The 13,397-nt window shown below is 35.9% G+C and overlaps 1 protein-coding gene across 1 annotated transcript; it reads left to right on the top strand.

The window, feature by feature from the left end:
- Positions 1 to 6,731: 6,731 nt before the first annotated feature.
- LOC120106906 (organic cation/carnitine transporter 1-like) lies at positions 6,732 to 10,649 on the top strand. The gene is made up of 2 exons (XM_039120000.1): positions 6,732 to 7,141; positions 9,338 to 10,649. Exons 1-2 carry the CDS (start codon positions 6,745 to 6,747, stop codon positions 10,507 to 10,509), a joined length of 1,569 nt encoding a protein of 522 aa, XP_038975928.1. The 5' UTR covers positions 6,732 to 6,744; the 3' UTR covers positions 10,510 to 10,649.
- The last annotated feature ends 2,748 nt before the right edge of the window (positions 10,650 to 13,397 follow it).

The following is a 13,397-nucleotide window of genomic DNA, read 5'->3' as shown; positions in this document are numbered from 1 at the left end:
AAATGCTAGTTTGCGTCTTTTCAAAGACAATGTCTTTCTTGGTTCTGGTGTTTTGTGTGATGGATTATATAAAGTAAATCTTGATAATCATTTTGCTGAAACTCTTATGACCTTGCATCATAATGTTGGAATTAAACGAAACATGATAAATGAAAAATCTTCTAACTTGTGGCATAAAAGATTGGGTCATATATCCAAAGAAAGATTAGAGAGATTAGTAAAGGATGGGATTTTGTCAAACTTAGACTTTACTGATCTCGGTATGTGTGTAGATTAAGGGAAAGCAAACCAAACACACAAAGAAAGTTGCCACAAGAAGTGAAGAACTTCTTGAAATTATCCATACAGACATTTGTGGGCCTTTTGACTCCCCATCATTTGGTGGAGAGAAGTATTTTATCACCTTTATTGATGATTTTTCACGTTATGGTTATGTCTATTTGTTGCATGAAAAATCTCAGGCAGTGGATGTCCTAGAGGTATACATTACTGAGGTTGAAAGACAATTAGATAGAAAGGTGAAAATTGTCAGGTCTGATAGAGGTGGTGAATATTATGGTAGGTATGATGAAACAGGACAACACCCTGGCCCATTTGCTAAACTCTTAGAAAAGCATGGCATACGTGCTCAATACACTATGCCAGGAACGCCACAGCAGAATGGAGTAGCTGAAAGGCGTAATCGTACTCTTATAGATATGGTTAGGAGTATGTTAAGTAATTTTCCGTTACCCATGTCGTTGTGGATGGAAGCCCTTAAGACCGCTGTATACATATTAAACCGGGTTCCTAGTAAGGCAGTTCCAAAAACTCCTTTTGAGTTATGGACAGGAAGGAAACCGAGTTTAAGACACCTGCATGTTTGGGGTTGTCCGGCGGAGGCCAGAATTTATAATCCACATGAAAAGAAATTGGATTTTAGAACGATTAGTGGATACTTTATAGGTTATCCCGAAAAATCCAAAGGGTATAGGATTTACTGTCCTAACCATAGTACAAGAATTATAGAGACCGGTAATGTCAAATTCATTGAGAATGGTGAAACCAGTGGGAGTGATAAACCACAAAATGTGAAAATTCAAGAAGTTAGGGTGCAAGTCCCTTTACCCATGACTTCTAAGAAAATTGTTGTTCCTACAGTTGTCACACAGTTTAATAACAATGAACAACAAATTAATGATCAAACACTCCATAATGAAGTTATCACCACTGAACAAGTTGTAGAAGAACCACAAGGGATGACATTAAGGAGATCTCAAAGAGAAAGGAGATCTGCCATTCCAAATGATTATATGGTTTATTTACAAGAATTTGATTTTGATATAGGGACAAGAAAAGATCCGGTTTCTTTTAAACAAGCCATAGAAAGTGTTGATTCTATTAAATGGATTGATGCCATGAAAGATGAGTTGAAATCAATGGATCAGAATGAAGTCTGGGATGTCGTTGATTTGCCCGAAGGTTGTAAGACAGTTGGGTGTAAGTGGGTCTTTAAGACCAAGCTCGACTCAAAGGGTAATGTTGAACGACATAAAGCCAGACTGGTGGCCAAAGGTTTCACTCAGAAAGGAGGCATTGATTATAAAGAGACCTTTTCTCCTGTATCTAAAAAGGACTCATTTAGAATTATTATGGCTTTGGTTGCACATTATGATTTAGAGTTGCACCAAATGGATGTAAAAACTGCTTTTCTAAATGGGAGTTTAGATGAAGAAGTCTATATGGACCAGCCCGAAGGTTTTCCATTAAAGGGAAAAGAACACATGGTTTGCAAATTAAAGAAGTCAATATATGGTCTTAAACAAGCTTCCCGACAATGGTATCGCAAGTTCAATGATACCATCATTTCCTTCGGTTTTAAGGAAAACACTGTTGATCGGTGTATATACCTGAAGGTCAGTGGGAGCAAGTTTATCTTTTTGGTCCTATATGTTGATGACATATTGCTTGCCAGTAGTGATCTTGGCTTATTGTATGAAACTAAGGTTTTTCTCTCAAAGAACTTTGAAATGAAAGATATGAATGAGGCAACCTACGTGATAGGCATTGAAATATTTCGTGATCGATCACGTGGATTGTTAGGGTTGTCTCAAAAGGCATATATAGACAGAGTTCTAGAGAGATTTGGTATGGAGAATTGTTCAGCCAGTGTTGTTCCAATTCAGAAAGGGGATAAATTTAGTCTCATGCAATGCCCACAGAATGAATTGGAACGTAAGCAGATGGAAAATATACCTTATGCTTCTGCAGTTGGTAGCTTGATGTACGCTCAGACCTGTACCAGACCGGACATCAGTTTTGCAGTTGGAATGCTAGGAAGATACCAAAGTAATCCAGGGATGGATCACTGGAAAGCTGCAAAGAAGGTGATGAGATACTTGCAAGGAACAAAGAATTACATGCTTACATATAGAAAGTCAGATAGCCTTGAGGTGATTGGCTATTCGGATTCAGACTTTGCTGGATGTGTGGATAGTAAAAAGTCAACGTTTGGCTATTTGTTCCTATTAGCTGGAGGAGCAATCTCATGGAAAAGTGCCAAACAGACAAGCACTGCTTCGTCCACCATGGAAGCAGAATTTGTGGCATGCTTTGAGGCCACGGTTCATAGTTTGTGGCTGCGTAACTTTATCTCGGGACTTGGGGTTGTCGACTCTATTGCCAGGCCGCTGAGAATCTTTTGTGACAATACTGCAGCCGTCCATTTCTCCAGGAACGACAAATATTCTAATGGTGCCAAGCACATTGAGCTTAAATATTTTGTTGTCAAGGAGAAAGTTCAGAAACAAAATGTGTCTATAGAAAATATGAGGACAGAGCTCATGATTGCAGATCCTTTGACAAAAGGTTTACAACCGAAGACTTTTAAAGAGCATGTTGAAAGAATGGGTCTTAGTTGTAATCCATGATATTAGTTGAGGATTGTATTATGTTTATTTCTTTGACACTTAGATATAATTGATTATGTTTCTGTTTTTTCCTGTTCTTCAAATATATGTACATGTATGGGTTTGAATGTATGATTACAGGAATTGTCTTTGACAAAGACATAATATTTGACCATTAAAGATACTTCTCATTTATGGACTATGATTAAATAATTTGCTAGTGTTGTAGTACTTGGAAGGAACTATGTCATTATATTGATGTGGAACCGCCTTGACTCGCATTAGTAAGTTGTTTAATTATGGTATTATGATGACCCAAGTGACTATGGATTAGAATGATGCGCGCCTAATGTTTATATCATTTCTAACTAAAGTATGGTCATATGGGTCAAGTGGGAGAATGTTGGGTTTTGACCCACATGACCACATCGTGGTCAGTTACGATCCCGTGAGAAGTGGAAGCATTATCCTTGATGGTAGGATAACATAACGGGTCTCACCCTCTGCCTATCAAGCGAACAAAAAAAAAAAAAAAAACCGGTCTCCATCACCGTGTGTTCGAACAGGGGCCAAGAGGGAGATACGAACAAGGATTTGATCATCCAGAAAGGAGAGGAAGCTTTGATCGTTCAGTCTTTCAATGGATCCAGGTACGCCTCCTTTATTTCAAGACTGGTTCATGATCCTCTTTATAGATGTTTTTACACATAACACATAATCTTCTGTTGTTATCTTCCGCATATCCAACCTTATCCATTAATTTGTTTCTTCAAAATATGAAGTTTGCGGGTGGGAAGTCATGAGGAGCACAAATCAGAATCTCAAAACAATGGTAGATGATACAAAGAAGCTCATGTTACCATGAATGATGATGAGATTTATTGTTAACAACGAGGAGCAATATTTCAAGTACTAAGGGCATTTGGCTATGATGAGTAGATTGTGGTCTTTGAAGAGCAAAAACAGACTTTTAGTTTGGGGTATTTGAAGAATAAAAACAAACTATTAATTTTTTTTTTTACTTGCTTCAGGTCATTTATTGTATTTTTATTGTTGATGAGGAATTGCAGTTTCCAAGAATAGAATACTCAAAAAATGAAAAGATGACAACGCCATTTGATCCAACAGGTTAAGGGAGGATACGAAAAAAATCATATAGGGCGCTCACTCGAAAAAAATATGGGGCGAACTTCCTATTTTGCCATGTTAGAAAAAAAAAGCAGTACATACTATATCGCCAAGTAATAGACACTAAGTAAATTAGTTATTTAGCAAGTCTATACACATATCTAGGTAATTTCTAAAATATGATGTTCACAGGTATACAGTATATGATCAGATGATATATACTTATCAAATTAGTCATCTAGCAACGCAATATACATTCTAAATAAATTAATACATAGTTTCTAGAATATTATATTCATCAATTTACACTATATGGTCGGCGATATATACTCATCAAAATTTTGATATATACTGAAAGCTTATCTGAGGCACATCTAGATCCAATACACACTTTTAAGTAAATTAATAAATAGTTTTTTGGAACTTACTTTTTATCAGTACACATGATATGGCCAAATGGTATATACCAAATAATTAATTATCTTGTATTTATTTTTTTTAAAGTTAGGAGATTGGCGGACTCCATTAGTAGCACGAGTCTTATTCATATTTGACTTTTGGGTTTTCTCTTTACGATGGACTCTAGAGAAAATGTAGCAAAATAAGAGTTCTGCCTCATAAGATATTTTATAGTACCCACCCCATATGATTTTTGTTTTAGAGAATACTGCATATTTTCAAAATATTGGATGAGAAGCTGCAACTTCTCTAAATCTCGGGAAAGGTTAGTGCAAAGAATATTCTCTTGTAACCTAAATAGAAGATAGATATACCAATTCAACAAAATTAATATAAAAGCTAGACGACTCTTCAACATTCTTCACCAAGCAGTCACGGATGTGAGTTCTTTCCACCGGAAACCGATAACCACAACTCAATGCTGAGCGGCTTTATGTCAAACGTGGGGTGAAGTGGGGTGTGATGAGGACTCAACCCTTATAATAATATTAAGAATAAATTACAAATTTTCTTTTGGGTTTACGTTTTTTTATATTTGTATCTAATAATTTATAAAATCTACTCTTACACCTATAAAATTAATAATATTAGTAAATTTATTTATTTTATAGAAAATTAAAATTATTTTTGAATAATAAATAAATTATAAAAAATTTAAAGATTAGGAATAAATTATACTTACTAAAATTAAAAAACCTATACTTATCTCTCAGAATTTTTTTTTCAACACTTTAACCCATAACTTAACAAAATGTTTCCAAATCATTAATTTAAATAAGACCTAAATACTACATCAAAAAAAAAAGACCAAAACTAGCCTTAAGTGATATAACATCTACCCAAAGAGAAAAATAGCCATGAGGCACTATAGGGCTAGGGCTTGATCTTGAAAAAATCATCAGTGACGAAGGAAAAGCAATCTATATCTCTCAGACAGGTGGATACTTCTAAAAGTATCAAGAGTTTTATCGCTTGTGCCAGCTTGTTCATGGTCCAAGCCAGGCAATGAATTTGTAATTGAAATTGATGCACTCTCCAAAAATAAGAATTCTCATACATGTACTGATTTAGATCCTTTATATAATAGACTATCATAGCTATCATAATTTTATCTGTAGATATAGGAATTCTCGTACACCATGACAATTTTAAAAAATCATGTTTATGGTATTAGATAAATAGAATTCAAAATCAATAAATGATACATTAGCATCTCCGATTCTTGTGACATAGTAGGCAAAGAAGCAAGACAAAAATATGATCAGAAAGGATGCTCGTTGCCGGATACTAATCAGGAATTAAGGATGCTCATCTCGGATGCCAATTGGGAAGAAAGCTTGTCATCAGTCTCTTGTTGGAAAAGGACCTTCAAGTTGGGGTGGCGAAGTGAGAAAGAAACTCTAGCAACTCAATCTCGAGGAGAAGACTATTAAAAACAGAAGACTTCGGAAAAATCGAGGAGTCGAAAAAGTGAAAGAGAAGTCTTATTTTCTTATAGCATTAATTTTGACTTTTTATAACAGATAAATAGTTTTACTAACTCTATCAATTTAACTGGGTGGAACCGTATGTTTTAAAAAATATTGGGTATAAGTGTAATAAACATAATTGTTAGGAAGATTTTTGTAAGGTTATTTTAGTTATTTTTTAAAAAAAATTGTGATGTAGCATTTGAATCATATTAAAAGTTAATGGTTTGACTAATATTCTGTTAAGTTTTGATTTAAAGTATTAGATAAAAATAAATTTCATAAGGATAAATTTATTTTTAATCTCAAACGAATTTTTATAATTTATTTTAATATTAATTATAAAATTTAAGTGGAAATTCTTCAGTATAACAACCAGAAGTGGAATCTCTTAGCACGAGAAAAGGACTGATGGCTCCTTAGCTCGCTGGCCAACCATAAAAAAAGTAGCCAAATTTGATAGGTCTTGGTATCCAACCCTTTTCTCCACTAATTCTTCAACAGCAGTGCACCAACTATGGAGTTTAATTTTGCCACGGGAATTTCAAAGGCCCAGTCTTCTAGCGTAGTGCGATGAAACGTCACCCACCACTTGTCCCCTTTAGAAAAAGGCATTGTCTAGTCCTAGCAAAAAAAAAGTCCTCCTGCTGGAAGGGGTGGAAAGAGAAAAGGCAAGGTGGCAATCACTGCAAAGGAGGTGGAGAAACTGCTGTTTTGCATAACCACGCAGCCCTTTTGGGGGTCTTTAAATGCTCTTAGTAATTAAACCATTCCATTTACAAACATTTCCAAACTATTCCATGGACGAACTAGAAGAGCTAGTCGTTCGCAGTGGGGATTTGGGAGACGTCAATGGAGAACAAGTGTTGGAGCTCACAGTCGATGAGATCATTGAACAACACGTTGGGTCATTTGGGTACTCGCAACTACTACATGTATTCTTGGTCTCGCTTGCATGGATATTTGACTCGCAGAACACACTGATCACCATATTTAGTGATGCCCAGCCTCCATGGAGGTGCAAGGGGTCTTTGTGCTCCTCGACTTCTTCGGTTTCGATGTGTGAGCTCGACCAGGGAGCTTGGGAGTGGGTTGGAGGTGATAAGAGCTCTACAATAGCAGAGTGGGGGCTCATATGTGACAAGAAATTCAGAGCTGGTATTCCGGCATCCTTGTTCTTCATCGGCTCCCTCTTCGGTATGAAATACTATAACGTAATTGTAGAGTATTTGAATCATATTCTTTGGAGGTCATTGGAATAGAAGGATCAGCTTTCAGCAGGATTAGATCAAGCATTAAACAGTAGCATCTGACTGATTACCCCAAAAGAAAAGCACCTAGAATTGCACAGGCACAAGTTCACTATCATAGTTCATCTGATGATGCTGGTCCAAAGAAAAAACTAGTCCCGTTGCCTCAAGGAAGGTTGCACAAGTCATTCATTTCAAATAAGGTTTTTTTTGTGCCTATATAACCATACAAATATCTAAAAGTACATATATATATACCCTCTCAAACTTTTTATTTACACACACACACACATACATACATATATATATATATATATATATATATATATATATATATATATATATCTACATATATATACATATATACATATGTACATATATATATATATATACATATATATATATGAAATTATGTGTATACCCTTATGAATTTAATTACTATTTACATGCATACTTTTATGAATTATTTCTTTTATAGATTAAGGTTATACACTTAAATAAAAAATTTGCAAGCATAAAATATCATTATCTAAATATTATTTTAGAAATAATATACATCTAATTGATGGTTAGTGGTTCGATTCATCTCTTAAATATTATTTTAATTTAAATTTTTGGAACTAGCTTTGTGAGGATAAACAATATCATTTTCTAAATTTATTAACATTTTAATGGCAGTTTAGTGATGCCATCTAACGGTATCCAAGGAAAGATGGCTGCAGAGGCACTTATACAAAAATAATTTAATTCAAGGGTAAATCTTTCAGAGTTAGATATATAATTACATATTTTTATAAGAGTATAGATGCAAAAATAGTCAAAAGATGATGGTGGTTTTGTAGCATCAAGAAGAAATACATGAAAGAAAATTTTGCATATGATGGCATAGCAGTGACTAACAATAGGTATAATAACAATTATTTGTTTATGATATTGCTAGAAAAAGCCATGTAGAAATAATTTAACAAAGAGAAGTTAAAGTATAAGAAAGATTAAGATAAATTTGAGAGTTTTGTATGCTGTACTGTAAATTGGCTAAAATTCTCATTTAAGAATAAATTTTTCTTATTATATCATAAATCTTTTACTTAAAAATCATATTTATTTCCAAGTAAGATGGTTCTAGTAAAATTAGTTATCATTGAAATGTCGGGGTTGTCAACTTTTCATTTTTGTTGGAAGAGTTTATTTAGATTTAAGATCGTCTCTGTCTATCTGTTTGTCCATCTGTACGTGCGCAGGTGCATAACGCTAGTTTTAATAATATCTATCTTAACTGTAAGATTGCTAATCCATGCTAGCAAGTTTGAATTCATCTTTGCATCAGCTCTGATTTTAAACTACTTGAGTATAAACTCATCAAGCACCACAAGAAACAAATGATCAAATTTCAGATCAATATAGAAGGCATGAAGTGCCATCAAATTCGTATTAGGAATTAAGCAGTTGATCAACGACAAACTCAATGAGCACGTCAGGGATCCGCTAGTCCTTTCCTAGCATGTTAGTGGCTATATGTACTGTTTGAGTGCACGAAAAGTGGACCATGAAGTTGCAGCAGCCATATAAATTGTTCATATCTAGCCCTGTGAAACATAAGAAAGTAAGCTTCTTGCTGTAGCTATCTTAATATTTTGCAACCTTTAGTGATTTCAGATGAGGTATATCTTAATAGCAGCTTCCCATGGATTACCTTGTTTAACCATTTCGAATCTATCTTCTGTTTTTATCACTAAAAGCTTGCCTTCATCTTGTCAAATACCTAAAATCATGACTTCAGAGAACTTGATTCTTTTAAATTCACAACTGCAGAAGATATCCCACAATTGCCTGTGAAAATAAGAAAGTGTTCGAATCGAGTTGAGTTGTCTATTGGTAAACTATTTCATGTTTTTGGTGTTTGGCATGGCAAAGAAATTAAAATATCTTGGTCAACCATATGTAGCTATCAACTACGATAAGCCAAAAAAAAATGGCTTCACTTAGCTAACAAGGAAATTTTTTTTTTGAAGTTTTATAATCAGCAATTTTTAACCAAATTACGTAACAAATCTGATTTGCATACATTTGAAGATTAGATAGGTTAATCGAACAGCTTACTTTGAACCAATGAAGAAGATTCATGCAAGTAGCCCTTGTCCAGGATCTGCAGCTCATGGCCGACTGGCTGACTCCTACCTTGGTCGGAAGAAGACAGTCCTCCTCTCATGCCTCTTGACCTTCGTCACTGCCTTCCTCACCTCCCTATCACCAAACATATGGGTCTATGCTTTCCTTCGCTTCTCCAATGGATTTGCTCGATCAGGTATCGGCATCTGCTGCCTCGTCCTCTCCACAGAATCCGTCGGACGGAAATGGCGAGGCCAAGTCGGCCAGTATGGCTTCTTTTTCTTCACCATCGGCTTCCTCTCCCTTCCACTGATTGCCTATCCTGCAAAGACCCAATGGAGGAACATATACAAAGTTATCTCCCTTCTACCCCTTGCTTACTCACTTTTAATCCTTCCCTTCGTCTCAGAGTCTCCAAGGTGGCTTGCAGTCAAAGGCAGAACAGAGGAAGCACTTGATGTCCTCACTAAGTTTGCGAAACTGAATGGAAGGAAGTTACCACAAAACATATCAATCTCTAGCCCTAGTCATGCTACAACTAGCAGCGCTGAAAGAAATGAAAGCTTATGGTCGGCAAGGTGGGCAGTTAGAAGGATAGCTACTGTCATGATTGCTGGATTTGGAGTCGGTTTCGTATACTACGGTGTCCAGCTAAATGTAGAGAACCTTAACTTCAATCTCTATTTCTCCGTCGCAGCGAATGCATTGATGGAGATTCCTGCAGTCCTTCTAGGCAGTGTGCTTCTGAGCTTCACAGACCGCCGAATTCTTTTCTCTTTATCAGCTTTCATAGCAGGCATTTCATGCATTCTTTGCATTCTTTTCACCGAGGAGACGAAATCAAAAGGAAGTTGGTCTCAGCTGACAGTGGAAGCAATTGGGTTCATGGCAGCTTCCATGGCTTTTGATGTTTTATATGTATATTCTGTAGAGCTGTTCCCTACCAATGTCAGGAACTTTGCTGTTTCAATGCTGCGCCAGGCACTGATGCTGGGAGCAGCAATAGCACCCCTGTTAGTGGTTTTAGGCCGCTTAAGCCCGAAAATCTCGTTCCTTATCTTTGGATGCTTTTCTATTTTCAGTGGGCTTCTCACGTTCTGGCTGCCAGAGACAAGGAATGCTCCTCTGTATGAGACCTTAGAGCAGCAGGAGAAAGAGGAGAAGCTTGGCTCTGGTCCTGCGGGAGAAATGGAATTAGTGGAGTAGCAACAAAAGCTGCCTAAAAGCTTTGCGTGTTTATGCAAGGGGTAAGGGAACTTCATTTGTATATAGCTCGTGTAATCTGAAGTGTGATATATAATATCGTAAGTGAACGGATCTGTTAGACTTGCTAACATAGACATCAATTTTTTGCATCCACTAGATATTCATTCAGTAGGGGGAAACACCATCGTGTGAAGCAAATGAAATCACTACTCTAGAAGCAAAAACTCCAGTGTGAGGAGTACGAAGGGAAAGGGTTGACCAAGAAGGTTTAGTATTTCAGGATTTGAACAAGATTCTCAGTTTTAAGTGCGCTTAAAACCATTAAATAATACTTATGGGAATCCAAGATAACCAGTATACTGTTAGAATAATTTCAAAATATGGACTTACACTGATTGCATATTTTTGTTTTATAAAATGAATTAGATGTATGGCTCATAATGATACTATGGTTAAGCCCAATATGATGTGTGATCATTTGCACCTTGGATGTATAGGATTGAGTCCTATTTATTGTGGTAATTTTGGTATGTAAGCCAGAAAACTCAATTAGAATTTTGGAGCCTTTAATAGGAAGGCTCCCTTATGTTTCCTATATAAAAGCTAGGTCCCCTTCTCCTCTCTATTGGTTGATAGCTTGCCCTATTGACAACTATCTTTTGTGAGGAGCAAGGAAGAGAAGATCTAGCCGCTATTATTCTAGGTGATTGAAGAATCATATTCAATATGTCTTCCGCAGGTATATCTCTCAAACTTGAATACACTATTGTTGTGATCCTAAATCTTAGCATGTTATAATTTATGATTAATAATTGGTATCAGAGCCTCCATGCTAGGATTAGAATCCTTCATACATAATTATTATTTTATTTGAATTTATAGGTTGATTTTATGCATTGGTGAATGGACCCTCTGCATAAATCTTCATACACTGATTTTCCAGTGATAATCAAATATCTGATTTGATTTTATTTCAGATTTGCATGATATATGATTGTATAAGATTTTCGGATTAAAAAAAAAGGAAAAAGGAAAAGGATTTCACTGTCCATGTATAAGATCTTCATACCATGGGGCGGCCATGGGTGGCAACCCGCCCTGCCACCAAGGGGCGGCCACGGGTAGCCTCCCAAAATAAAAAAAAGGAGGGAGGAACAGGGGCGACGGCTAGAGGAAGAAGATAGGGAGAAATTGTTTAGGTTTTCTATTGATTGGGCTTGGGTTTTGTGAAGCCAAAGCCCAATGGGTCCATGGTTGCAGGTTGGGCTCTTTTATATAGCCAGCCCAGTTTTATTTAATAGACCAGAATGGGTTTTGGGCTGGGGCTAAGAGTTGGTAACTCATTTAATTGTTATTTAAATACTGAATAATTTGAATTAGGGCCCTATGCATATTAATGATTAAAGTATTAAATTAATAAGGTGTCCAATTTTGGACATATCTTGCTGTAATATATGCCTTGAATTTTGTGATTAATATTTTTGTTTGATCAATCACATTTGATTTTGATTATGATTGCAGTATGTTTGATAGTTATGTTTTTGTCACATAAACCATTATTTTTGTGATTGAAATTTGTTGGGCATAAAGACTATCCTTATTTTCCCATTAAGAGAATAATCTGAAATCGAAGTGGGTGGTAGCCGCCAAAGTGGCACACTCACTGATATTTGTCTGATTTTTTTTAAAAAAAGGGGGGGGGGGGGTTAGCATTGCATTTTTCCAGATCATTGCATGCAATATCTTGCCCAAAGGTGTTATTGTGTATGATAATTTGGAAAAATGACATGAAGTGATTAATGAGATTGCATTAGTCTAGAATCATATTTCTTCCAAAAGGTGATGGTGTTTCGAAAGTTGATGTGATTTTGTTAATTGGTTTCATGATATGTCTTAAGAGTATCTTATAGTGTGTTGTATTGTTAGCCCAAAGGCGACTCTACAATGATGCACCGAGGTTCTTACCGTAATTAGACTTATATATTTTTCAAGCCGGATTACGGACTATCTAATTAATATCAAAAGTTAATTAGATAGATATGTTGTCATCCATTGATTGTATGCATCACATTTGGATGATATTAAATAAAATATATTGTTTCCGCATTTTTGAATGCCTCTTCCCTTTCAAGCCAATTGTCTGCTATTGAAATCTTGACTGGAAATAATTATGTGAGATGGAAACGAGACATAGAAATAGCACTGGATCTCCTGGGATTAGATTTTGCTTTGGAGGAGAAGCCTTCAAAACCAACAAATAAGAGCACTGTCGAATACGAGGCTGAGTATGTCAAGTAAGAAAGATCTAACATGCTATGTTTGAAGATTATTAAGTATTCTATATCTGATTCCATTATGGATGCTATACCGGACCATGACAATGCTAAAAAAAAATAAAATAAAATTGGATGCGATAGGACAGAGATTTGTTGAGTCTGATAAGGCTGAAACTGGGGACCTAATGGATAAATTTATAAATATGAAATATGATGGTACTTGTGGAGTTAGGGAGTACATTATGAAAATGATGCATGTAAGTTCTAAATTGGAAGCTCTAAAAGTTTTCATTACAGAACCTTTTCTTGTCTACCATGCTCTTAATGTGAAATTGATTAAATAAACATTGACTTTGGGCTGTCTCGTTACTATTGGTTTGTCCGTCACAGGCTCTAAGTGTGACAGTACTGGTTTGTCCGTCACAGGCTCTAAGTGTGACACTACTAGTTTGTCCATCATAGGCTCTAAGTGTGATACTATTGGTTTGTCTATCATAGGCTCTAAGTGTGACAATATTGGTTTGCTCGTCACAGGCTCTAAGTGTGACATTATTAGTTTGCCTCGTCACGGGCTAAAAACGTGATCGAGATTTGGCCCAAAGTCAGAAAGAT

Source organism: Phoenix dactylifera, unplaced genomic scaffold (genome assembly GCF_009389715.1).
Source record: "Phoenix dactylifera cultivar Barhee BC4 unplaced genomic scaffold, palm_55x_up_171113_PBpolish2nd_filt_p 000681F, whole genome shotgun sequence".
NCBI lineage: Eukaryota > Viridiplantae > Streptophyta > Magnoliopsida > Arecales > Arecaceae > Phoenix > Phoenix dactylifera.
The sequence above is the reverse complement of the archived record's forward strand: the minus strand, read 5'-3'. Positions and strand labels throughout refer to the sequence as shown.